The sequence below is a fragment of the Erpetoichthys calabaricus genome, chromosome 5 (assembly GCF_900747795.2).
Source record: "Erpetoichthys calabaricus chromosome 5, fErpCal1.3, whole genome shotgun sequence".
In the NCBI taxonomy this organism is placed as follows: domain Eukaryota; kingdom Metazoa; phylum Chordata; class Cladistia; order Polypteriformes; family Polypteridae; genus Erpetoichthys; species Erpetoichthys calabaricus.
Genome location: NC_041398.2, coordinates 97,305,668 through 97,330,772, shown reverse-complemented (window position 1 = coordinate 97,330,772; position 25,105 = coordinate 97,305,668). Strand labels below are relative to the sequence as shown.

The 25,105-nt window shown below is 35.6% G+C and overlaps 1 protein-coding gene across 2 annotated transcripts in view; it reads right to left on the bottom strand.

Moving 5' to 3' along the window:
- Nucleotides 1-25,105, bottom strand: part of rab28 (RAB28, member RAS oncogene family) — a 214,408-nt gene that overhangs the window by 74,601 nt on the left and 114,702 nt on the right. For both annotated transcript variants that reach the window (XM_051928656.1, XM_028801812.2), the window contains exon 4: nucleotides 23,444-23,573. In XM_051928656.1, coding sequence (XP_051784616.1) covers nucleotides 23,444-23,573 — 130 coding nt within the window. The remainder of the gene's footprint in view (nucleotides 1-23,443; nucleotides 23,574-25,105) is intronic.

Sequence of the window (25,105 nt, the reverse complement as noted above, 5' to 3'; positions counted from 1 at the left end):
CTGCATGAAGAAAAAGACCTAAAATAATGCCGAGAACAGTTTAAAATTCATGTAAAAATTGCAAATTCTACTTTACCAAGCCATTCTACTAAAACTTAATTCTATCAAGTAAGCACAAACGTGAGGCTGAAAAAAAAAAAAAAAAAACATTTTCATATATGATACAACATTTGAAAATAACGATACTGACTATGGGATTGATTCAGGTTCCTGGTAAAAATATTAACATCACAGGACTTTTTTTCAACAATATGACATCTTCTTAGAAAAAAATAGTTCAATGCCTCAGATGGTGGCACATTATATTATGCGTTACAAGTTATGCTTCATGGAAAACTTTTGATAAAAATCTAACTCTAAAATCGTAACTGATCACAAATGTTGGGCATTGTTGTCACTCAATAATAGCAAACACTTTTAAATTTGTTTTGTTTGTACTGCATGTGGAATGAGGCTGTTATCTCTTCAGCACAGATGCTTTATTCATCTGTGACACATTCTTCATTAAACTGAACACTGACACACATACCACCATGGCCATCATATGACTGGTGAAATCAGTATTGTAGTTGTACTGGGAAACATAACATATGGTAGGCAGGTATACATAAAAGAAAGCCACAACTTTTTCTCTTTTGCTTTAACGTTTCAGGGTTTATAACATCCTTCAGATCTAGCAACTTTTTCCTATGATTAAGTGACCACAACATAGTTTTAAATGGATAAAATAGACACACTGGAGAGTATTCTAGATTTTTTCCTCTGTATTTCCATTGTTTAAAATGACAGATTATTAAATGTAATTGGTAACAAGTGTGTAACATTTTAAATCAGGAAAATTATCTTTAAACTGCATATAAAAATTCTGTACAGCAAAACTATTTAGCATTATTTCATTATGTTTTCCCGGCCTTTATTCTAATAGTATCTGATATAATGTCCACTCACTGCCACAAATAAAAGGCATTCCTGCAAATCAGTCTTCTGTAGTGATTTGGGAATAAAAGACCATTTGACCATAATGATGCTTCCAGACAGCTCCATGTAAGGTGGTTATGTGCAGTTAATGATCTGTGACATACCACACAAGAAGGCTTAAATAGACATATTATCCACTACATGTGCAACAATATTTGCTTTATGGATGGCTTAATGAATGAAGACATTCAATGCTACTGTAAATGCAAAAATCAAAGAAAATTTATGGGGGACATGTTTTCTTTTAGAAAGAAAGCTCTGAAAATTTTCCATTAATACTTAACCTTTTGGGGCAGCAATTCAACCACAAGAAGTACTCAAGCCAATGAAGAACACGTCACATGCCACTGAGATATGTAGGTTTGTCTAATGATCAATATAAAATAATTTTCCAATTTCAGTATTTTTCCATTAATCATAAATATTCATTACGTAATGTTAATAGCAAATCTTTGAAATGTGAGAAATAACTTAAGCATTTATAAGGTGCTTCTAAGTCCCATGACATATAATTTATATACATTAAGCATTGCTCTAAGGGCATCATTTGCATATTTTTTGCAGCTATGTGCAACAGTTGACTACATGCCACCTTCAATTTTCAAAAGTGATACACTCAGAAAAATAAACTAATAGGGATAAAAGTGTAAGAATTCCTTTACACAAATAAAGTGTATTATTCAGAAAGAAGTAGATATGTACATTTTGTTATTTGTCAACTTCAGTAGACTGTAAACGCATAAATTAGTAGATGGCCTAAATTGTTTTGCTGAAAACAGATTCCTATTAAAATCTTTCAATGCTCAGTTTCAGTTAATCATCTAATATGATTTTATTCAATATTGTTTATTTCATTATGCTACCATACATACAGTAAATAGATTAGTTTTTACAATGTGCTCTTTTTCAACACTCTATGCAACATAGCTTATGGTTATTTGTTGTATCAAACATTCAAAATAAACATCTGTGTCAATAAAATAAAGCCTTTATAGCTTACACATATGTCATATATTCCACAATGACTAAAAAAACAAAATAAACGAAACACCAAAAAAGTAAAATTATTAAAACAGTAACAATTACAAAATGCAATGTTAAAATTAGTATTAAAATATGATTTAAAATTTAAATCTAAACTGCTTCACTAATTCATGTACAGATGCGATTTAGTAGTTAATGCTGGGATTCATATCACTTTCTAAACAGCAATTATATGGTTTCCAAGTGGTAATGAATCCCAAGTGATTCCACAAAAATATCAGAGGTCCCTGTGCTACTCATCGTATCAACATATTGAGAAGACTACTTATAAGTAAATAATCAGAAGATGTGTGTTTCAGATAATTAAACTATTTTAAAAATAAAAAATAAAACAAGAACACACACGGTTTTTATCAATTTTATATGAATATGTTATATGGCCTATGATTTTTAAATTGCTGAAAAACAGCTAGAAAAGTGTTCTGTGCTCTAAGTACTGATGCAGGCAGTTAAGAAAGTGCCGACATGCACATCTCCTGTTTATAGTAATGCCCTACTTACTAGACTTAGCTTTTGTCCAACATATGTCCATTGTAGCCAAGATATTCCCTAAGGTACAATTAAAAGCTTTTAGTTTGTTATGAGAAGGGCTAAGTACGATATGTAAGGCCAGAAAAAACATTTTTCAACTAAACCAATAACAGAAGCACATTCAACTTTAACATTGGATTATTAGTATCATTTTATTAAGAAATATGCTGGCTACACTAAACATACAGGAGTTATGGCACAATTTGGAAGACTTAACATTTTATGCTCAACTTTGCCAAGTGGGTAAGCACTGCAGTACAATGTAGGTGGCAAAATGTATACTGAGCTTTAGCAGAACTGATTTTAAACATATTAAAAGTTCAAAGGGCAAAGAATTAAGCAAGAGACTTGCATTTAAAACATATGCAGATGCATATGGCCTTTTAAACACAAAAAGAGAAAACAGTAGTAGAAAATAGTGATTACTGATTAAATGCACTACCCACTAATGAAAAATATAAATCATCAATTAAATTTCAAACTGATTTGGATAAACAGTGTGCTTATGGCAACAGGCTTCTCCTAAATCTTTAACTGAAATACAATTTCCTAGTTTAAGTCTGCTAAAAGTGCCAAGGCCACAACAAAATGTATGCTGCCCTACTTGGCATCTAAACCAGGCAAAATCAGTGCAGCTGACAAATTTTTTAATATTAACATACATTTATTTTTCTCCACACATTACCTGCACCAAATTTTAGGCAGTTGTTTTTTCTCATTTAACATTAATAGCAAGCTGTGCATAAGTAGCAAAGATTCAATTTCACCAATAAAGTTTTTTTACTGTATATCTTTTTATTTCCTCTTCTATGTATATAAACCAGTCAAGACATTTTGAAATATTTTCAACCTTAAAAAACAGTTAAAGTCAGTGCATTGAATTAAATTCCTATAAAATTAAGTTGTTCTGATTTCGAGTTCTCTTCCTGTAGCTGAGGAGGATTTACTTTTATAGATTGGTGTGGATAATTCACCTTCTCAAGCTTTTTATATCTTTTATTATATTGCAAAATGGAACCATGATGTTTTTAACTAAGATTTTTGTCCCTCATCATCACATAGTAATTCACAATTTCAAAGTAAAAGAAGTGCGATAAAATTTGAAAAAGTCCAATAAGTTTTTGCTAGAGTCCCTGAGAAAATAGACTTTGAACTAGGAGAGAAACCTACTGGCAGAAAATCCCAGAACTGCCTGGGCTATCAATAACTAAGGTTCACAAGTTGAACATGTAAAACAGTTGCTTACAATAAATTCTGCAGCCATTTCATTGCTTTCTTATCAATGACTAGCAAAATACCGACGGTTCGCAGCGGTGAAGTACTGCTTTAAAATTTTAAATAATAAACTGAGGGAAAATGTACCAATAATTATTTGTTAAGGATCTCTTTGTGTACCACGTTGTCAGTTCGCCCCGCCGGTTGTGATATGACCAGGCTGTGCGCTGAGCTTACTCTTGAGCATGCAACGTATAGTTGGCCATGTGAAAAGCAATCTTGCCTCAAATCAATGCCAACCTTTTGTAGGGTCTGTCCCTGAGACTTATTAATTGTCATTGTGAAGCAGAGCCTTACTGGAAATTGGAGGCGTTTGAATTGAAATGGGAGATCAGAGGGTATAACGGGGATGCGAGGAATAAAAACTCTCTCCCCTGAGCCACCGCCAGTAAAAATAGTTGCCTCAATTAGGTTCTTTTGCAAGCATGTGACCTGAAGTCTCGTGCCATTACAAAGTTTCAGTGGCTGTAAGTTTCTCAGTAACATTATTGGTGCCCCAACCTTCAAAATTAGATTATGCTCAGGAGTGCCTGGAGGATTCAGAGTGTGGACCTAGCTGCAGGCTATGGAGGTATATATGTACGTAAGTAGGATTCAGTTAGCGTTGGGAACCTGCGTAAAAAATTTCTTGAAGATGGGCCCATTAAGTAACAAAGACCGTTGGAAAGTACAATATGGCGGCCGACAGTGGTGTGTTACCACCGAAATAAGTACGTATATCGGTTTCAGTTAGCGCAGGGAAGCCGCCTACCAAATTTCGTGAAGATGGGGCCATAAATAAGAAAGTTTAACATGGCGGACGTTGTCAACCGTTACATGTAGAATTTCGAAATGAAACCTGCTTAACTTTTGTAAGTAAGCTGTAAGGAATGAGCCTGCCAAATTTCAGCCTTCTACCTACACGGGAAGTTGGAGAGTTAGTGATGAGTGAGTCGGTGAGGGTTTTGCCTTTAATTAGTGTAGATGTATATGTGTATGTATACTGTATATGTGTATGTATACTGTATATGTGTTTATTATATATATATATATATATATATATATATAGCTGTACCCGGCCACGCGTTGCTGTGGCTCAGTCTGGTTAAATGGAAAAGAAAGAAAAGAGAAAGCGCACGTTTCTAATATGCTTAATTTCACAATGCTTTTGGGTATACAATATTTTTTGTTGTTCCATTGTCTGTGCAGAATGTTACACTGAATAATATTGTTAAGTTCGTAGACGTCTTTGCTTTTGGCCGCAAGAATAGCTCGTTCACTCAGCCAATTGTGATTCTTATAATTGGGTTGAATACAGTAATCCCTCGCTATATCGCGCTTCGCCTTTCGCGGCTTCACTCCATCGCGGATTTTATATGTAAGCATATTTAAATATATATCGCGGATTTTTCGCTGCTTCGCGGGTTTCTGAGGACAATGGGTCTTTTAATTTCTGGTACATGCTTCCTCAGTTGGTTTGCCCAGTTGATTTCATACAAGGGATGCTATTGGCAGATGGCTGAGAAGCTACCCAACTTACTTTTCTTTCTCTCTCTCTTGCGCTGACTATCTGTGATCCTGACGTAGGGGGTGTGAGCAGGGGGGCTGTTCGCACACCTAGATGATACGGACCCTCGTCAAAAAATGCTGAAAGATTATCTTCACGTTGCTACCTTCTGTGTGCAGCTTTTAAGTATGCTGCACGGTGCTTCGCATACTTAAAAGCTCAAAGGGCACGTATTGATTTTTTTATCTGTCTCTCTCTATCTCTCTCTAACTTTCTCTCTCTCTCTGCTCCTGACGGAGGGGGTGTGAGCTGCCGCCTTCAACAGCTTTGTGCCGCGGTGCTTCGCATACTTACAAGCCAAACAGCCCTATTGATTTGTTTGCTTCTTTGAAGAGGAAGATATGTTTGCATTCTTTTAATTGTGAGACTGAACTGTCATCTCTGTCTTGTCATGGAGCACAGTTTAAACTTTTGAAAAAGAGACAAATGTTTGTTTGCAGTGTTTGAATAACGTTCCTGTCTCTCTACAACCTCCTGTGTTTCTGCGCAAATCTGTGACCCAAGCATGACAATATAAAAATAACCATATAAACATATGGTTTCTACTTCGCGGATTTTCTTATTTCACGGGTGGCTCTGGAATGCAACCCCCGCGATGGAGGAGGGATTACTGTATTGGGAAATACTTTTTCAACCAATTCTTCTTTTGACGTCACTAAATTGCAGAAGTTATGAGGCAATGAAATTCGTCCTGAGGTCAGATCAACCGGCACATTTCCGTTCCCAATTTCCAGATTTCTCCAACCCCGTTATTGACAGTTTGCATTATTTGATCGTAAATGCCTTTTTGCTGAAGCGTTGGCTTAGGAATATTTGATTGCACATACGACAAAAGATCACCCATGTTGTAATTTTGTTCACGACGCAATTCTACATTGAACAAAGCAGAAGCAGATCGATTCGGTGATAGCATTCCCAATTGATTGAGAACTTTGTTCGCGAATTCTAAGCACAAATCTTCAATCATTATCAACGCTTAGTTGTAAATGTCTGCTGTGAAATCCATGTTTATATTTGAATTTTACTTGCGTATTCAACGGAAAATATCTTCAGCCATGTGCGATTTATATTTCTCCCATAACCGTATTGGAGATGGAGGAGAGCAGGCGGTCAATATGATTGCAAACAATGCACGAATTTGATTTGGATGTGACGTGTTGCATGCGTCATTAATGTATACATCCCAGTGTCGGTCGTTCTCCAATAAATTCAGAGCTTGACATGTACTTCGGAAAGTGGCATGTGTAACGCCGTTGACAATTCTCAATTGCTGGAAAGACATTGGACCGGGCACATTTACCAACAGCATGTGAACAAAGAAGCATTCATCTTGATTGGGATGCACGGTGTACAGTCTGCCTATCATAGTTTCTTTGAATATGGCAGGCTGTCCGTCGACTTGCTCTCCTCGTTTGCGTTGTTCAAATGATTTTCTACTCGCATTCCATGTGTAATACGTAGGCACTTCCGAATACAGCAGTGTTTTCGCACACACGTCATTTTGACATAACGTAAAGAAAGCAGTTAACGTTGTAGCCGGTGGATTCAGGGCTATTTGTTGTACATTTGCAGCTGTGAAATAAACGCGTTGTCCATTTTCTAGATGTACTGCTAAGTGAACAACATCTGGACTTCGTTCATGTATGGGAAATGAAAGAATTCACCATACAGCTTCATTGCTGCTTATGTATCTTCCAGCCTAATACTGTGCGATTTCATCGATATTTATGACCGCATTCCTATCACTTCTTTCTGGTTGCACGCCAAAAACAACTGCCATGTCGCTGCCTTTATTCACGCACTTACAAATGTATTTGATCGAAACATTGAAATAGAATCATAAAATATTTAGTATGGCGTGTGTTGCTTTTACGTCCAACGGATGGCGCTGTGTTTTCAAAAAAAGCATGTTTTTACCTGTCACAGGTGTGACATCTATATAATATGTATATAAAAACACGCGCATATTCGAGTGCAACGTTCTGTCAAAATTTCAAAGCAATCGGTGAAGAACTTTCAGAGATTTAAGGTTTTGAACAAACCAACATTTACATTTTTATTTATATATGGTTTTGGCAGCCAAGTGCTTTTTTTCCAACCTAGAAGACCTCTCTTGAGATCCGTTTAATCGCCTCGTTGATTGCATGTCTTTCAAGGTAGTTTCACTACCCATTTCCTGCACCAAGTCATCTCCCCTTTTATGAGTGACTGTGTTAGTGGCCGTACTTCATACAGGTCTTTGAACACACTGAATACTTGTAACTGGTGTCGCCCGTCGGCTACTTTCGACAGGGAATGGAAGCAATTGTCGAGTAACAAAAATTATTTGTAAGTGATTTCGCATTGAAGAAATAGTAAAAACTTGATCACTTGGGTCAATACCTAAAGAAATACACACAGCAAATGCAATTGAGAATACACCAGGATCTGTATGATTTAATTGTTGCTGTGCATCTTCATAAACTATGGGAGGTTTGTAAGGAAACAAAGCACAAAGGAAACGAAGCTGCTCTTCGGTGAGATTGAATTTTTTATCAGCGTTTAAACTGTCATAGACATGAATTACAGCACCATCATAATAGGTATACACCCAGTGAGTCACTCGTTCAATAGCTGTAGAAGGTAATATTTGAATTTGTTTTGCATTTTGTGGAATGGGCATTATAGGTATGTCAGGAGTCCACATTAGCAAAACCTCTTGAGTTTGGAAAATTGTATGCGCAGCTAAAATGTCGTTGAATTTGCTCATGTGATCTGTTGATAAATAATCATTATTTACCAACTCATTCATTGCAAAATCTTACAGTGGTAAGATCACTCCTTCCATAACACTAAACACAAACACTAAGTAGACACTAACACTAAAAAACGGCAACACCGCCAGGAAGAACAGTAAATGAGATAAAGTAAAAGTCTACTAAACTTCTTTATTATAACTGCTTTATTATAGCAGGTGAGGGGACGCTGGTGCACGCTTCTTTTTGCCGCTCCTCCCTGTTAACAACACTTTTCGCTAAATTCGCCTTAATTCTGCACTTTCTTCAGCTTGTTTTATTTCGTTTATTGTACGTATAGTTCGTGGATAAAGCCGACTCGAATTGCATGGATTTGGCTTAATATTTACAGATTTTATGGACTCCACTTTACTGGGAACAGCTGAATCTGTGGATCACGAGACGAGACCTACGAATATTTCTTTGTACCTGGCGATCTAGCACCTCAGGATGATCTGTCTCCGTGATTATATTCGCTATGCTAATCTGCTCCCGTTTCATCTTACAGTACTGTACGACCGGGAACTGATCTGATGATCATACTAACCTGGCTTATGGCTCCAGGGCGATCACGCCTGAAATTACCAAGCGTTACTGTTTATGGCTGTGTACTGGAACATCCAAATCTTGCTTCCTCCTCCTGGTGCTGTGCTTTCTGCTGCTTGCTGTCGCCGCTCACCTACGCTACCACACCCGCCTGTCCTACCGGCTTCGTTGTGCTGTGCTGCTTCTACACTGCTATCAGCTAAGTATCACTCACTATTTTACGCTTTGAGTACTGAGAAAAGCGCTATATAAATGTAATGAATTATTATTATTTATTATTAAACACTAAAGTACAAAAACAAAGTAGAAAGTAACACTAAACCGCAACACCGCCAGCAGCACCGGCGCACCGCGTCTACTAAACACTAAGAAACACTAAAGGAAAAAATACTATCCAGTAAGTACCGCATCTACTAAACAGTAAATCAGTAAAGGAGAAAGGACTAACCGCGTCAGCTGCGAAGCTCAGCTCGAAGCGAAATGAAGTGAATGAAATCAGGTGAATGGGAGGGGAGATGATCACGTGACTCCCCCACCTGCCTTAACTCTCCATCCATCCACAAACATAGTCTCTCGGATCCCAACTCTCCTATCGCACACCGCATCTACTACACACTAAGAAACACTAAGTAGAAACACTAAAGGAAAAAATACCATTCAGTAAGTACCGCGTCTACTAAACAGTAAATCAGTAAAGGAGAAAGGACTAACCGCGTCAGCTGTGGAGCTCAGCTCGGAGCGAAATGAAGTGAAAGAAATGAGGTGAATGGGAGGGGAGATGATCACATGACTCCAACACCCGCCTTAACTCTCCGTCCCTCCACAAACACAGCCACACGGATCCCAACTCTCCTTTATAGGTATAGATGAAGCACATTTTTATATCTTTAGTTATGTGAATTAAACAAGTAATTGATGTTGACTGGAGAAAAAATCCCACCTAAACCATCAGTAGCCGACACATACTAGCACCATACTTCCTTGAAATCAAAAAGAAACGTAAAAAATGTGTGCGTACCCAACAATGTCCACAAGGACTGTTAGATATACAGTAAGAATAAACCTCCATTTCAAAATAAAATAAGATTTCATAAAAACCGGGTGGTTTTCACATTTTTATAATATTATAATGAACATAATGGTAACATTTAAGAAGAAATAACTAAAATCCCATTGGAAATAGTGCACTAAGTAAAGATTAATGTGCTCTTGAAAGTTTTGATATGTCTGTGTCAAGGCAGTACCCCTAAGAGTTCATTTTCTAAAATAGCTAGTTTTTACACAGTATAGAAAAAGTCCTGTTAATTAAAAATATATCTAGAAGTTACTGCAAGTTAAAAAAATCATTTCTAGATGTACTAACCTAATTAAGCTAACAATAGATATGTTGTTAGCAAATTACCAAGAACTAAAAAAATCTAACTGCTTTGTACTGTCTTTGTTAGTGTGTAGTATTTAGCAATGTACCACAAGTCCCAACAATTATATTAATTGTGTTTTCCAGTATTTACAGTCATATGAAAAAGTCTGGGAACCCCTCTCAGCCTGCATAATAATTTACTCTACTTTCAACAAAAAACATAACAGTGTTATGTCTTTCATTTCCTAGGAACATCTGAGTACTGGGGTGTTTTCCGAACAAAGATTTTTAGTGAAGCAGTACTTAGTTGTATGAAATTAAATCAAAAGTGAAAAACTGGCTTTGCAAAAATTTGGGTACCCTTGTCATTTTTGCTGATTTGAATGCATGTAACTGCTCAATACTGATTACTTGCAACACCAATTTGGTTTGATTAGTTCGTTAAGCCTTGAACTTCATAGACAGGCACGACTAATCATGAGAAAAGGTATTTAAGGTGGTCAATTGCAAGTTGTGCTTCCCTCTGACTCTCCTCTGAAGAGTGACAGCATGGGATCCTCAAAGCAACTCTCAAAAGATCTGACAACAAAGATTGTTCAGTATCATAGTTTAGGGGAAGGCTACAAAAAGCTATCTCAGTTGTTTAAACTGTCAGTTTCAACTGTAAGGAATGTAATCAGGAAATGGAAGGCCACAGGCGCAGTTGCTGTTAAACCCAGGTCTCGCAGGCCAAGAAAAGTACAGGAGCGGCATATGCGCAGGATTTTGAGAATGGTTACAGACAACCCACAGATCACCTCCAAAGACCTGCAAGAACATCTTGCTGCAGATGGTGTATCTGTACATTGTTCTACAATTCAGCGCAATTTGCACAAAGAACATCTGTATGGCAGGGTGATGAGAAAGAAGCCCTTTCTGCACTCACGCCACAAACAGAGTCGCTTGTTGTATGCAAATGCTCATTTAGACAAGCCAGATTCATTTTAGAACAAAGTGCTTTGGACTGATGAGACAAAAATTGAGTTATTTGGTCATAACAAAAAGCGCTTTGCATGGTGGAAGAAGAACACCGCATTCCAAGAAAAACACCTGCTACCTACTGTCAAATTTGGTGGAGGTTCCATCATGCTGTGGGGCTGTGTGGCTAGTTCAGGGACTGGGGCCCTTGTTAAAGTCGAGGGTCGGATGAATTCAACCCAGTATCAACAAATTCTTCAGGATAATGTTCAAGCATCAGTCACAAAGTTGAAGTTACAAAGGGACTGGATATTCCAACAAGACAATGACCTAAAACAGTTCGAAATCTACAAAGGCATTCATGCAGAGGGAGAAGTACAATGTTCTGGAATGGCTGTCACAGTCCCCTGACTTTGGCAATAAATACATTAAAAAATACATACATACACTCACTGGCCACTTTATTAGGTACACCTGTTCAACAGTTTGTTAATGCAAATATCTACTCAGCCAATCACATGGCAGCAACTCAATGCATTTAGGCATGTAGACATTGTCATAACAGCCTGCTGAATTTCAAAACAAGCATCAGAATGGGCAAGAAAGGTGATTTAAGTGACTTTGAAGGTGGCTTAGTTGTTGGTGCCTGACAAACTGGTCTGAGTATTTCACAAACTGCTGATAAACTGGGATTTTCACTCACAGCCATCTCTAGGGTTTACAGAGAACGGTCTGGAAAAGGGAAAATATCCAGTGAGCGGCAGTTCTCTGGGTGAAAATGCCTTGTTGATGCCAGAGGTCAGAGGAGAATGGCCAAACTGTTTTGAGCTAATAGAAAAGGCAACAGTAACTCAAATAACTACTTGTTACAACTGAGGTATGCAGAAGAGCATCTCTGAATGCACAACACGTCAAACCTTAAGGCAAATGAGCTACAGCAGCAGGAGACCACACGGGCTCACCAAAATTGTACAACAGCAGATTGGAAAAAAGTTGCTTCGTCTAATGAGTCTCTATTTCTGCTGCAACATTTGGATTGTAGGGTCAGAATTTGACGTATGCAACATGAAAGCTGGCTGGTGGGGGTGGTGTAAGAGAGATTTTCTTGGCACACTTTGGACCCCTTAGTACCAATCGAGCATCTTTAAAATGCCACATTCTACCTGATTATATTGTTGCTGACCATATATATCTCCCTTAATGACCTTAGTGTATCCATCTTCTGATGGCTTCTTCCAGCAGGATAGTGCATCATGTCACAAAGCCCAGATTATCTCAAACTAGTTTTTTGAACATGACAATGAGTTCACTGTACTTAAATGACCTCCATAATCACCAGACCTCAATCCAATAGAGCACCATTGGGATGTGGTGGAATGGGAGATTCGCATCATGGATGTGCAGCCAAAAAATCAGCAGCAACTGTGTGACGCTATCATGTCAATATGGACCAAAATCCCTGAGGAATGTTTTCAGCACCTGGTTGAATCTATGACTTGAAGAATTATTACCTGTACTAGCAAGGTGTACCAAATAAATTGGCCAGTGAGTGTACATGCACTTCTCAAAATATGGCCTTAATTGTAATTGAACAGTTCAAAGTCATTTCGAATTTCCACTTGGAATTAGAATAAAACAATTAATTAATTCACCCAGGTCATTAAAAAAAATAAAAAAGTTGTTTATTAATCAAGAAGGAAAGCACAGCATACAAGAATTTTTAATAACAATTGAGGATCACTTCTACATAAGTATCAAATGATAAAAATTATAAAAATCAGTAAAAATTTGTTTTGTCACTTCTTGAAATTATTTTATCATATAATAAACTGCATGAATGCAACTCTCTAAGGGAGAAAACAAAAACTTTTCTAAGAGCACCTACATTGAACTGATGTATCCTACAAACATTTAAAAGCAGAAAACAGCATAAACAAATGGGTTAAATTAAGTAAAAAATAACTACTTAATTGCTTTGTATGTACTTAAAGTAAAAATAAATTTCATACAAATAACTATATTTTAAAAACTTGACAAAATCATACTGTATAACTTTGCCTATAAAAGTAACTTTATGGTTTCCAACCTTGTTTTTCCATTCCATTTATTTCCCAGTTTAGGGGCCTTATTTATAAGCAGAAAAATGCATACAGAAAAAAAAATCAGATTTATAAAACCTGGTGTACTCACATTTCTTTATAAATCACAACCACTTTGTAATAACACTAATGTACCTTGAAAGCCACCTTGAAACATCCATATATGGAGCATGCTAATCAACATTTTACATATGAAATCACAATGCAACAAAACTTCATTGGATAATAGAGCAGACTACCACCTGCATTCGAAAGTATCCAGCTGCACGCCACAACTGAGAGCACAAAATCATATCATTATTAAAGTGCCTCTCCTCTGCATTCTGTGGGTCAGTGAAAGGTGTAAGGTGCCAGCCTCAGAATGGGTAGTCACAACAAACAGCAGAGGTCATATGAAAAAGTAAGGGTTCAGCCAGTTATGTTACCAATAAGCCAGCCACCACATATAGTATCATCCTTCTGTCAAAGTTACTTTGCCTTAAAATAAATGAAGCTAACCCAGTCCACTGAGCCACTATATTTGTCAGTCTCACCTTGACATCACAGATGTTTTGTGCATTAATGAAATGTCACTGCTCATGGCTAACAAGAGCAGCTTCATTCTCACTAGGTGCCCTTATTGCAATAAGGGTGCAGTAAATTGCTCAGATTGTTAGATGAGAACCAGATGCTGCTGTAAATTGCCTTTTTATATTGGCAAAAACATGTTTTATGTACAGTATGTGCATCCTACAGTATATGAAAACTGGATGCAGTGTCTTCCCGGTCTGTTAATGGCTTCCCAAAGAGCAGACATGCTGGACTGAAACTTGGCAGAGCTATTCCCTGAGACTGTTTGCCAGGTCCTTCAGAAGTGACAACAGGTAACTGACACAAACTGAAGAAAAACCAAAAAAGTGCAAATATGCAGCATTAGGAACTAAATTACAGTCTGAACATGATATTTATCACTTGTAAGGTTTCAAATGTTTGTCACGTCAATGCACAATATAATAGTAGCTTGGTGATACGTATTACTATACATGCAAGTTGCTATTTAGCTGGTTTGGCTGCATTTTCCTACTTGATCAATACTGTCATCATTTTGACATTTCTCTGAAATGTGTATGCATGAGTTAGAGTTGTTATAAGTATGCACATATTACCTCATCAAGTCTTCTTTTAGAAATATTGATGTTTGCATGAGAGTGTTGTGTACACATTTCAAGCTTTTCCTTTCGATTTCCTTTCATTTCAGGTTTTATATTTTCTTGAGATTATACTCTATATTTTTTCCTTCTACATAGAGAACTTCCAGGCAATAGTTTAAATGAGTTGGGAACATACATCCTTATTAATTAAAATTATGAATATTTATCTTATCTGAGGAATTTTTAATTATTTTCTTTATCTGTTTTGAGTATAAGAAAGGAAGCATTCTCATAATCTGCCAGTTGAGATATTATATCAATTTGTAACACAATAACACTTTCTACATATCTAATGTTGACAAAATTTAAATGATTTGATATATTAACCATATTCTCTAGTAAAATATGTTTAAGCTGAAAATTCCTATCCAGGATATTTTATATGTTATACTGATGGTTATATACCATATAACCATTTGATTTAAACCATCATTTCATAACTATAGTTGTAGCAATCTATTACCCATTAGGTTGTTCTGGATAAAAAAAGATCTAAATAAATGCATAAGAAGTCAATTATTTGGTTTAGTCTGTTATTTTGAATACATAGCATTCTTATAGCATTTATTATCATTACTCCCTACATTTGGGACCAGACCCTTGCATGACCTCTCCATACACCTTACAAGCCAAACGTACTCATTTTTGGGTAAGATAAACAATGAGAAGCCAAACCACATCTCTAATGTAAGCAATTACTTCCCCATCAAACTCTCTCATATAGTAGTGGAATGACAGATAAGTCATGTGGGTGGATGAACCACTGTCAAGGAACAATAAAACTGATAAATGCTTTGGGCCAATGTTCATTTTGGCAATTGTGAAGTTTCACTAAATGGAGAAATGTGAGCATGATAACTGGTCTCTTAAATGCTGACAGTCTCTTGTGCAGTGAGACAGATAAAACATGATATTTGAACATGGCACACAAAGCTAAAGCCTTCTTATGGAAACCGAAACACACTACACTAGCAAATAGGCTGTTTTGGCTGCCTGCAAAGTTAAATAGGTTGTGTACCCTTTCCTTTTGAGCAAATATACACACATAAATGTGTAAATTATTTAAAATATCTGTTACATACAGCTTTATACATCACCTATTCCTCCAATTTTAATTGTAATCTACTTAGGTGCAGAAGGTTTTTAATTCAGTGCAACTTGCCTTGTACATTAAAAAAGACCATATAGCACATTCAATGATTCTGTTGGTTCGAAAAACTTTGAATTGAGCAATTGTGATTTTGAATGCAATCAGCCCTGTAGCACTATACACTACCAGTCAAAAGTTTTAGAAAACCTCAATTTTCATAGTTCTTCAAATTTAATCAGTTGAATTGCAATGAATGAGATAAAGTGGTAAAAAGGTAAGCAGTAAACTGCCAGAGGTTTAAATTTAAAGTTTAGGTTACAAAAACTGAACAAAGTAAATATTAGAATATTATAAATTGGCCTTCTTCAGGGAAAAACTAATAGTTTACAATAGGTAAAATAATTGACAGGGCAATTCATTGTAAGAAGCTCATTCCTTAAAGCAGAAAATAGTGCTTTGAAATACTGGCTGTAGACTACTGCATACTGGATAGAGTCTCACCTTTGATTTCTCCAAATCTGCAACTTTTGTGGTTGTTTTGGTTATGGTCAACCAGTTCTTGACTGCAGTTTACCTTGTTTAACTCAAAAGAATTCCAAAGGCTAAAAGGGTATTCATGATTGGATTTTTTTCTTCATATAGCCGTGTTCTTTGATTGTTCTAATAACCTAAAATAAAAATACAAAAATCTTACCTTTTAAAGAGGGTCATGTTTTCTTTTCATTTGTGGAAGGAATTTTGTACAGGAATGTGTACTGGAATTAAACTATCCTAACTTCAAAATACTGTATGCATGAATCTACTTAAAAAAGATACCTCACACTCAATTGGTTTATCAAAGCAAACCTACTGAGTAGTCTGCATCTACCAACTACTTGGCCACACACAAGACAAACCACATACAAAAAAAAGAATCAAACATGGGTAAGAACTGCATTGCAACCAATAAAACATTCACTGACTGACACCTTTGCAAACAACTTGGCCACAAAATCTTTCCATGCCTCTCACCTCAGGCCAGTAGTGACCAATATATTCTCTCCTATGAGCTATGGGGTCAAACAGGTCCTTGGTTCACAAAGATAATGTGTATGGGTGCATGGTAATATACAGACCTGAATAGAGGTCTTAGATCCTTGCTGGGAATTCATATGTCCTAATCTGATGCAGCTATTTCAATGCAAGAATATAAGCAAGCTATGTTCATGTGGCCTAAGTCTATGGAAAAACAGGATTGGTTTGTGAGTTTTGACAACTAGGTGGCTGTTTTGCACTGCTCTGTTGTTTTCCAAGATTCAATTCTTCATTTTCCTTCTATCATAGGGTTGCTGTGGCAATACTTGTGCATGCCGTAAGCTGTCTCCCAAAATACACTATGCATTTAAGTAGCATGTTACAAGGAAATCATTAGATTTTCTGCTCTCATTAGAATGATTTATTATGTTCTTATGATGTGCACTTTAGCTGAACTGGCAATTTTAAATTGATCATGCATGAGAGTAAGTGTGGAAGGTATGGAAGAAAAATTTTAGGGTAACCTAACCTTTGCAGGCATATCGGTAAACCAGATAAAATGTACTGAAAGATGACTAAGAAATCAGCAGATGTCCTGTAAAACAGCCAGAATGGAAATTTGTTATATGCACAGAAATTTCAAGGGTGGTGGCTCAATTCAAAGGTATAAAAAGAACCAGAATATAGTATACAGACTTTTATTTTATATACAGTGATCCCTCGCTACATCGCACTTCGACTTTCGCAGCTTCTCTCCATCGCGGATTTTAAATGTAATCATATCTAAATATATATCACAGATTTTTTGCTGGTTCACGGACTTCTGCAGACAATGGGTCTTTTAATTTCTGGTACATGCTTCCTCAGTTGGTTTGCCCAGTTGATTTCATACAAGGGACGCTATTGGCAGATGGCTGAGAAGCTACCCAATCAGAGCACGTATTATGTATTAAATAAAACTCCTCAATGATATACGATATGCTTCCCACGCGGTGCTTCGCATACTTGAAAGCCCGAACAGCACGTATTGATTTTTTTGCTTTTCTCTGTCTCTCTCACTCTCTCTGACATTCTCTGCTCCTAGCAGAGGGGCTATTCGCACACTGGCCTAGAGGACACGGACGCTCCTCTAAAAAATGCTGAAAGACTACCTTCACATTGCTCCCTTCCTTGCAGCTGCTTTGTCCAGCAGTGCTTCGCATACTTAAAAGCCCGAACAGCCCTATTGATTTTTGATTGTTTGCTTTTCTCTGTCTCTCTCACTCTCTCTGACATTCTCTGCTCCTGACGCGCACTCCTTTGAAGAGGAAGATATGTTTGCATTCTTTTAATTGTGAGACGGAGCTGTCATCTCTGTCTTGTCATGGAGCACAGATTAAACTTTTGACTAAAGGGTGTTATTTCATGTCTACAGGGCTCTAATAATGTTAAAAAATGTATTTAGAAGGCCATAAACAGGTTTTCTATGCTCTAACTGTGAAAATATTCGATTTATAAATAAAGAATCCTACATCGCAGAAATTCATTTATCGCGGTAGAGTCTGGAACGGATTAACCGTGATAAACGAGGGTTTGCTGTAAATCATTTGGGTGTATAAATCACCAACAAACCAACCAGAGTAAAATGTATGCATTTATTGACATGGTATGTAAATTCAATAGTTTATGAAATTAACCTCTATTCTTTGTTTCTCCAATTATTCTGACCATGCTGTAACAGACTGCTTTAGAAGAATGCTGCCTCTAAGGCATTTTGCTGATGAGTAATTAAAAGATACCATGAACAGCTCTTCTCCTGCTTGATTACTGAATTGTCCTGTTAGAGGATGTTTCTTTCTTTAATAAGATGTTAAATTTCTACCACGAACTGTACATATGTAGGCCCAATAGGCTGGTTCCATCTCCACAGCTGATAAAAACTTGTGTCCACAGCTGAAAAGATGATTACAGCCCCATGTGACACTGAAATAGATTATACAGTTCTAAGTGTACTTAGCTCATTGTTTTTTAAACTTTTCAGTGCCTGTATTTGTGCATGTTTTGTTTATTTTCATGTGTTCCCAGTAGGAGCAAGCAGACAAGACAGGCACATAAGCAAGCAAAGCAATCCTTGTTAGTAATGAAATTTCAATTTTTAACTGTTTCTTAGGTTACTGTTAGGGCAGGATCTATTAAGTAACATATTTTATTACATTATTATATTTCATGACTCCATGTTCTATGCTAGTCAAATATGCAATTAAAAATTTCACTCTGCTCTATATATGAGAATATGAACATGATAATACTACTGCTACTACTAGTACTATTTGAAGACAGTGATTTCCAACCTGTCTCTAATTATTCTAATCAATAATATTTTAGAATAAGCATTTAAATTGGAGGAAAAGACTCCTTTCTCTCTTTACTACTCTCAATAGTTTTACTCTGACTGCTGGCCCTCCTCTCTTTCTTATGGGTGGGGGTTGATTTGAATCTAGTTTTGTTAGGTTTTACTTGATTGTATGGAATGTGTATGTTAGCACCACACTAGCTCAGATGGAGTAGAACAGAGTGAGTTTTTTTATGGTGGCTGGAGTACCAGTTCTGCCACCAACCCCCAAGTTTTTCCCTGCAGGTTGGAGGGCCTACATGCAGAAATGGATACAGATTAACGTCATGTCCAGGACAGAGCAATTTCAGGTTAAGGGCCTTGCTCAAGGGCCCAACAGAGCAGAGTCCCTTTTGGTATTTTACGGGATTCGAACCGGCAACCAATTGCCACTGCAGATCCCTAGCCTCAGAGCCACCACTGCGCCCCTTCTTCTTTCTTGTGAGAAGAAAGTTAACATAATGACAGATTGCCAGAAACATTGTTTAGTTTTGGTCACTAGAGAATAATTAGTTGAATAAGTATAAATTGTGTCATTAGATAAAGTAGTAATTGTATATGTTACCTAAAAATACTAATGTTTAAGCAGATAAGGATTATACACTGGTATTCCCTAGGAGTGTTAACAAATGTTAATTAATGTAAAAATGGTTTATTATTTCCAAAACATTTGCTAAATCCCTCTGAAATACGTTTAGTTAAGTAGTATGAATAAATATAGCATATTAGTTTGTTTCTTGCTAAAGCTAACTATTACTAAATCAGAATTAATCACTAATTTTATTGTGTGAGAACAAAGGCATTACGAAGTATATTTCATGACAAACCAACAAATCATAACATAATCATAAGCATAAAATAAATCTTTAATTAAAATCTGTATATACTGTATATGTGATTAACTTTGTGCTACATTTAAAAACTAAATTATTCCTGCCTCCAGTATTAGAAAGTAAAATTTTGCAATACTCTGTTTAAACTGAAAATTCTGAAGCCATCTTCATCAATACCAGCCTAATACCTGTCAAAAATTTTAAAAGCTTACCATATCAAAATATTTCAGAATAATTGCAAATCTGGACAAATTTAGATACTGCATAAACCATTCATATATTCTTGAAGAAAACTTGTTTTATAAAGGTATAAGCTGCTCCTTTAAATTATAAATAGCATACAAAATACAGAATAAAATGTATGAAAAAAGTTTTAGCACAAGAAAACACACAAATGTACATAATATAGACAATAGGGCTTGTTATGCGCATTTTCAAATGATGGACTGCTTAATACACTAACTAATTGACAAAATACTTGTTATTAATTTTCTTTCTATAATAAGCTGCATTCAAGGCTACTGAAGTGTATATTATACTTTAAGCGCATGTTTGTAACGTCTTGAAGGAAAAGAAAACAGAAATGTCTGTATGCTATTCCCACATGATAACTAGATTATGTTTTTTCTTTCCTTCTGAAAAGTAAGACTGTATGAGGTTCAAGGATTTATAAAGTGTCAAATCATAATTGATTGCTCCATGTAGAGCAATTTGTGTGGTATTTTCAAACTGTAGGAGTAAAACATACAAATGTTTCTCAGATTTCTATCCTTGGAGAAAAAGAGTATGCTCAGTGAAGCTCAGTTTATAAATATGATTCAGCAGAGAGTGTGCCTGAAAATGTATGGGAATTTACAATGCACATTAATTCCATCATAATCTGGATAAGGGACGAAAAATAAATAAGTGCTAAACAGAACATTTCATTTTAGAAAATTAGCAACAGGCAGTTTCCTGTATAAAGATACCACTCCTGTAACAATTAATCATGACTAAAGAGAACATACAGTCAAAATTTTAATTAAAGTTGATGCACTCTTCTCCTTGCCCCCCATCTGTCAAAAAGAATGTTTAAAAACCAAAGTTATTAGTCTTTATTTGAAAGCAGATCTGGATTATATCGCTACGTTTCTGCAGCAGAAATCATTCATCCATCACAAACATACTGGTGTCTGATAATTCCTACCCCTCTGTAGATAACCAGTGCCCCAGCGACTCACTCTATGATCATAAATCAAGACATGCGTAGCTCCCATGCAACCTGGGTTAATTTCTGTTTACAATAAATCTAGACAGAATGTTGCTTTGACATTCAAGGGCCCTGCTTACAAACCAGATTATAAGAAAACTGGAGAGACTAACAACTTTGCTTGGAATGTGACATCCAGTACAATGTGGGAGGTGGGGGTGGGGGGGGGGTGCTTGGTAGAAAAACACTTTGCACATTCACTCCCAGGCAAAGGCACTAGCAAAGTAAATGTCTAGTCACGAACACTTCGATGTAAACATGTGAATGTGGAAGATATTATGATTAATGATTGTTATCTGTTCTCACTTCCAACCATGCAGGCCTGGTGAACATATTTAAGCATGTACAATTTAAAGATAATAAATTCTTGAGTGGGTAGCACTGGGTATGACTTTTTTCTTTTCATTAACTAAATACTTGAAAATAACTGAATAAATATTAAAGGAATATTTTGACCTTGGAAGAAAGTGCTCTCAATCACATATTTTTTGCTATAATTATATCTAAATCTTTTTTATGTTCATTTGTTTTAAAAATGTTAAATTCAAAAAACACTAGGCCACACAATTTAACATTGAAAATTCTGTTTAAAAATAAAAATTTTAAATTAAAAGTTTATGTTGTAAGCTGGTACCTTCAAGGACGTTAATATATCATTGTGTGATGAAAAACTTTAACATTGTTTCTGACCAATCTATTTTTTATAATGCTATGATGGTAGCTAGCTTCCACTCTTCAATAGTTCACAAAATGATTGTATATTAATGAATAATATACATTTTAAATATGACCAGTTAAGATAATACATTTTATAAACAGAAAGAATGTCCAGCCTTCACTTAAGTAAACATGTTAGTTGCATGAACTCCAACAATCTAATAGTTACAAATCTAAGTATATACAGTAGATATTAAGAAACATGAATGTTTCAAGTGTTAATAAAATGATGATTAATATTTTTTTTATTCAATGGTATTTAAATTTGTGTCAGACAGAGGTCTGAAACAAATTCAAAGGCCTTTATTTATTACTCATGCTTAAGAATACCACAATTTAAAAGTAAATTCAAACTTTCACCAGATTCTGGCAAAACTGCTTCATTTCTACATGTCAGATTACCATCACAGAAAAAGCTGCATTAAGTAATTAAAATAAAGCCTAAGTGTTAACTTAGAACACAAAAAATAAAATGTTACTTTTACATGCAACACTACAATTTTTTTTTTTTTTAATGGAGCCTTGTAGGTGTCAAGCCAAAAAAAAAAATCTGTTTGAATGAATTATGTAAATCGTTCAAACAGATTATTTAAATTTTTTTAATTTGACTCTTATTTCAGTAGTATGGAGCCCCATTTTGTATGAATTCGTTCAAACAGATTATTATTCCCCCGCCCCCCCCCTGCTGTCCAGTTCTTATTACAGAGCCCCGTACAGATTTCCTGGCATAGAGTGAAAATCAGTGGACCGGAAGAGGAACCAGTTTGGAGAGGAGCTCTTTTGAGGAGTCCCGAAACGGGTTTCAAACACAGAAGAAGTTATCAGCGTAGAATAGACTGAAACTATTGGCTGGCTGTACCAGGAAAAATAAATAGCCACTGAAATAAGAAAAAAAAATCTGTTCAAATGAGTTCATAATTTGTTTGAACGAGTTATTAATTCATTCAAACTTTTTTTTTTTTTCCTGACACCTATGGGGCTCCTTGATTTAATTTTTACAAATGATTATTACAGTTTTCTTTGAGAAAAAAACCTGCTGCAACTGAAACTATGGTACTTGAAGATTTTACCTTTTTCATAATAGACACCTTTCATATTTCTGTTTCGTCGTTGTCTTCTTCTTCTAACAATTCTTTGTTTTTTGCTGATTCAAAACTGTTTTCAAAGAAAGTTAAATAAAATAATCCACTGCTGCTGAAGACTGTCAGATGTGTCACGGAGCAGGGGGAGTATGGTGTATACTCAGGCTGTAGAGTCACAGCTTTGATTGTGCCTGGTATACCAGAATCACCATTGTGAAAGTCATTTTTGGAAGCTGCTATCACACTAAGAAAATATATGCAGTGGTAAATAGAAGGAGGCCAGACAGGTTTTAGGTAGCTGTAATACATGGCTACTCATTTTGATTGCATCACATACTTGTAGCTCTGCACTGTAGCTTGCACTGACAAGCCACACTAACAAAAACCAGTGCACCAGTGTCATGACTGCAGCTTTGAATAAATGTACTTCATATGGCATACTGCCAGGATGCAATTCAACAGTGAAGCTGTTCAGCTAATCAGCAGTGACTTGGCATACATTGCAGTCAGTATGCATGTAGCATGCTTCCATGTATAACCCATAATGAGTACCCATTGAATTACAAAGAACTGGAAAAAAATAAACAATTATATGCACATCTTTTCCATGACTTGAGTGAAAAAAAAAATCAGCTGTGTATTTGTTTAAAGCAAAATATATCTTATTGAAAAAACAGGACATGAGTAAATGTTTAAAATAAGTACCAACAATAAAAAACAGGAAGTAAATTTTCACATTTTTAAATATAAAAAATTAACAACAAATAATACTAAAAAAAAAACTTACTTTTATTTCCTACCAAATAAACAACAGGCTGAGATTCTGATTCTTCATTAACTTTCTTTACCATGGAGAACCAGTCTTCCAAGTTCTCAAAACTTTGATAGTTTGTGATATCATATACCAGTAGCACACCCTAAAAGCAAATTAAAATGTATTTTATATTATAATAATCAATAATATTTACATAAGAATTAACATAATATGTAAAGTAATTTTGGCATTAACAAAGACTAGTCTTTCATTTGTTCCAGAAAAGTCTAATACACTGTGTTAAATATATACAAACATACCTAATATTCATTGGATAATTATTTTATGACTGACAGTAATTTATAATATCAGTTGGTCATTAGATATGGTGTATATTGTTTTAATGCTGAGATGATTTATGTTTTCTCTTGAAATCCTGCTTTTATTTGACTTAATTCAGAAAAATATTTATTTCCAATGATATGAGGAAAACCTCAGTAGTAGTTAAAACAAAAATATAATTCCTCAATCAGGCAATTAACATAAACCGAAAAAATTAAAATTCCCAAATTATTTCTCAGCAATTTGTTTTTTACATTGTGTATCATGGTTAATATTTAGAAAAACTCATCTAGTTGAAATTGTGTGATGTAGCAACAAACACAAACATAAAATAAATTTCAACAAAAACTGTGATAAATAAAAATACAGATAGGTATATGTGTCTTGGGTAACCTAAGAAAATTATTTTAAAGATAGTTATCTTAGCAGTAAGCACTTATTTGCCAGTGAAAACACCACTGAACATTAGAATAAATATAAATAAACACTGACACAATAAAAAGTAAGAAAAGGTTCTTGTGTTTTCCAAAATTGGTATCGTATTAGATGGCCACAACAACATAGGTTTGCTTCCCAAACCTCTCCTCAATTTATATTTATTTATTAAATTCCACCACCAACACAACCAATTCACGTTAAAGAGATCATTATTAACTGAACTATGTGGGCTAGGGCTTGAATTTAACAGATTAACAGGGGAACTGGATGGTAACTACTAGACTTGGAAATTCCTCCACTTTGGCAGACATGAAATTAATAGTTTTATATCAACAAGACTATATAGTCAGTGAGCAGTACAACCAAAAATAAGATTTTCATTATGGGGTGTTCAAACCATCAGAAAAAAAAACCATCTTGAAGAAATTCAGAAAGGTGAAGACAAAAAAGCAGTGAAAGTGCCAAAAAGCTGTCTCCACCTGATGAACAACTCTTAAAGATAATTTCCTTCAGTAATAGAAGGAAATCCAGTGAAATGTTTGGTTTGCATTTGGCACTAAACTACATTCTTGTAACGGGAAGGCAATTAAGATGAACCAGTGGCTAAAAGTCTTAGGAACGATACGTCCACATTTTAACATTTCAGTTCACAAAGACACCAGTATGTCAGAAGAAGAGTTAGGGACTAGTAAACTGATGGCCGTCTGCAACCATAAGTGAAACACAGTGGTGACTCTATGGTGGTCAAGTAATGCATTTCAGTCAATGGTGTAAGGGATCTGGCCCAGACTAATACAAATATAAATGAAGAAACAACCTAAACAGGTTTTGATTAAGCGCAAAAACACAACTATGACCGATTAGCAGTAGACATCTGCAGATGAAACACTAAAAGGATATTACATTACTGAGGAA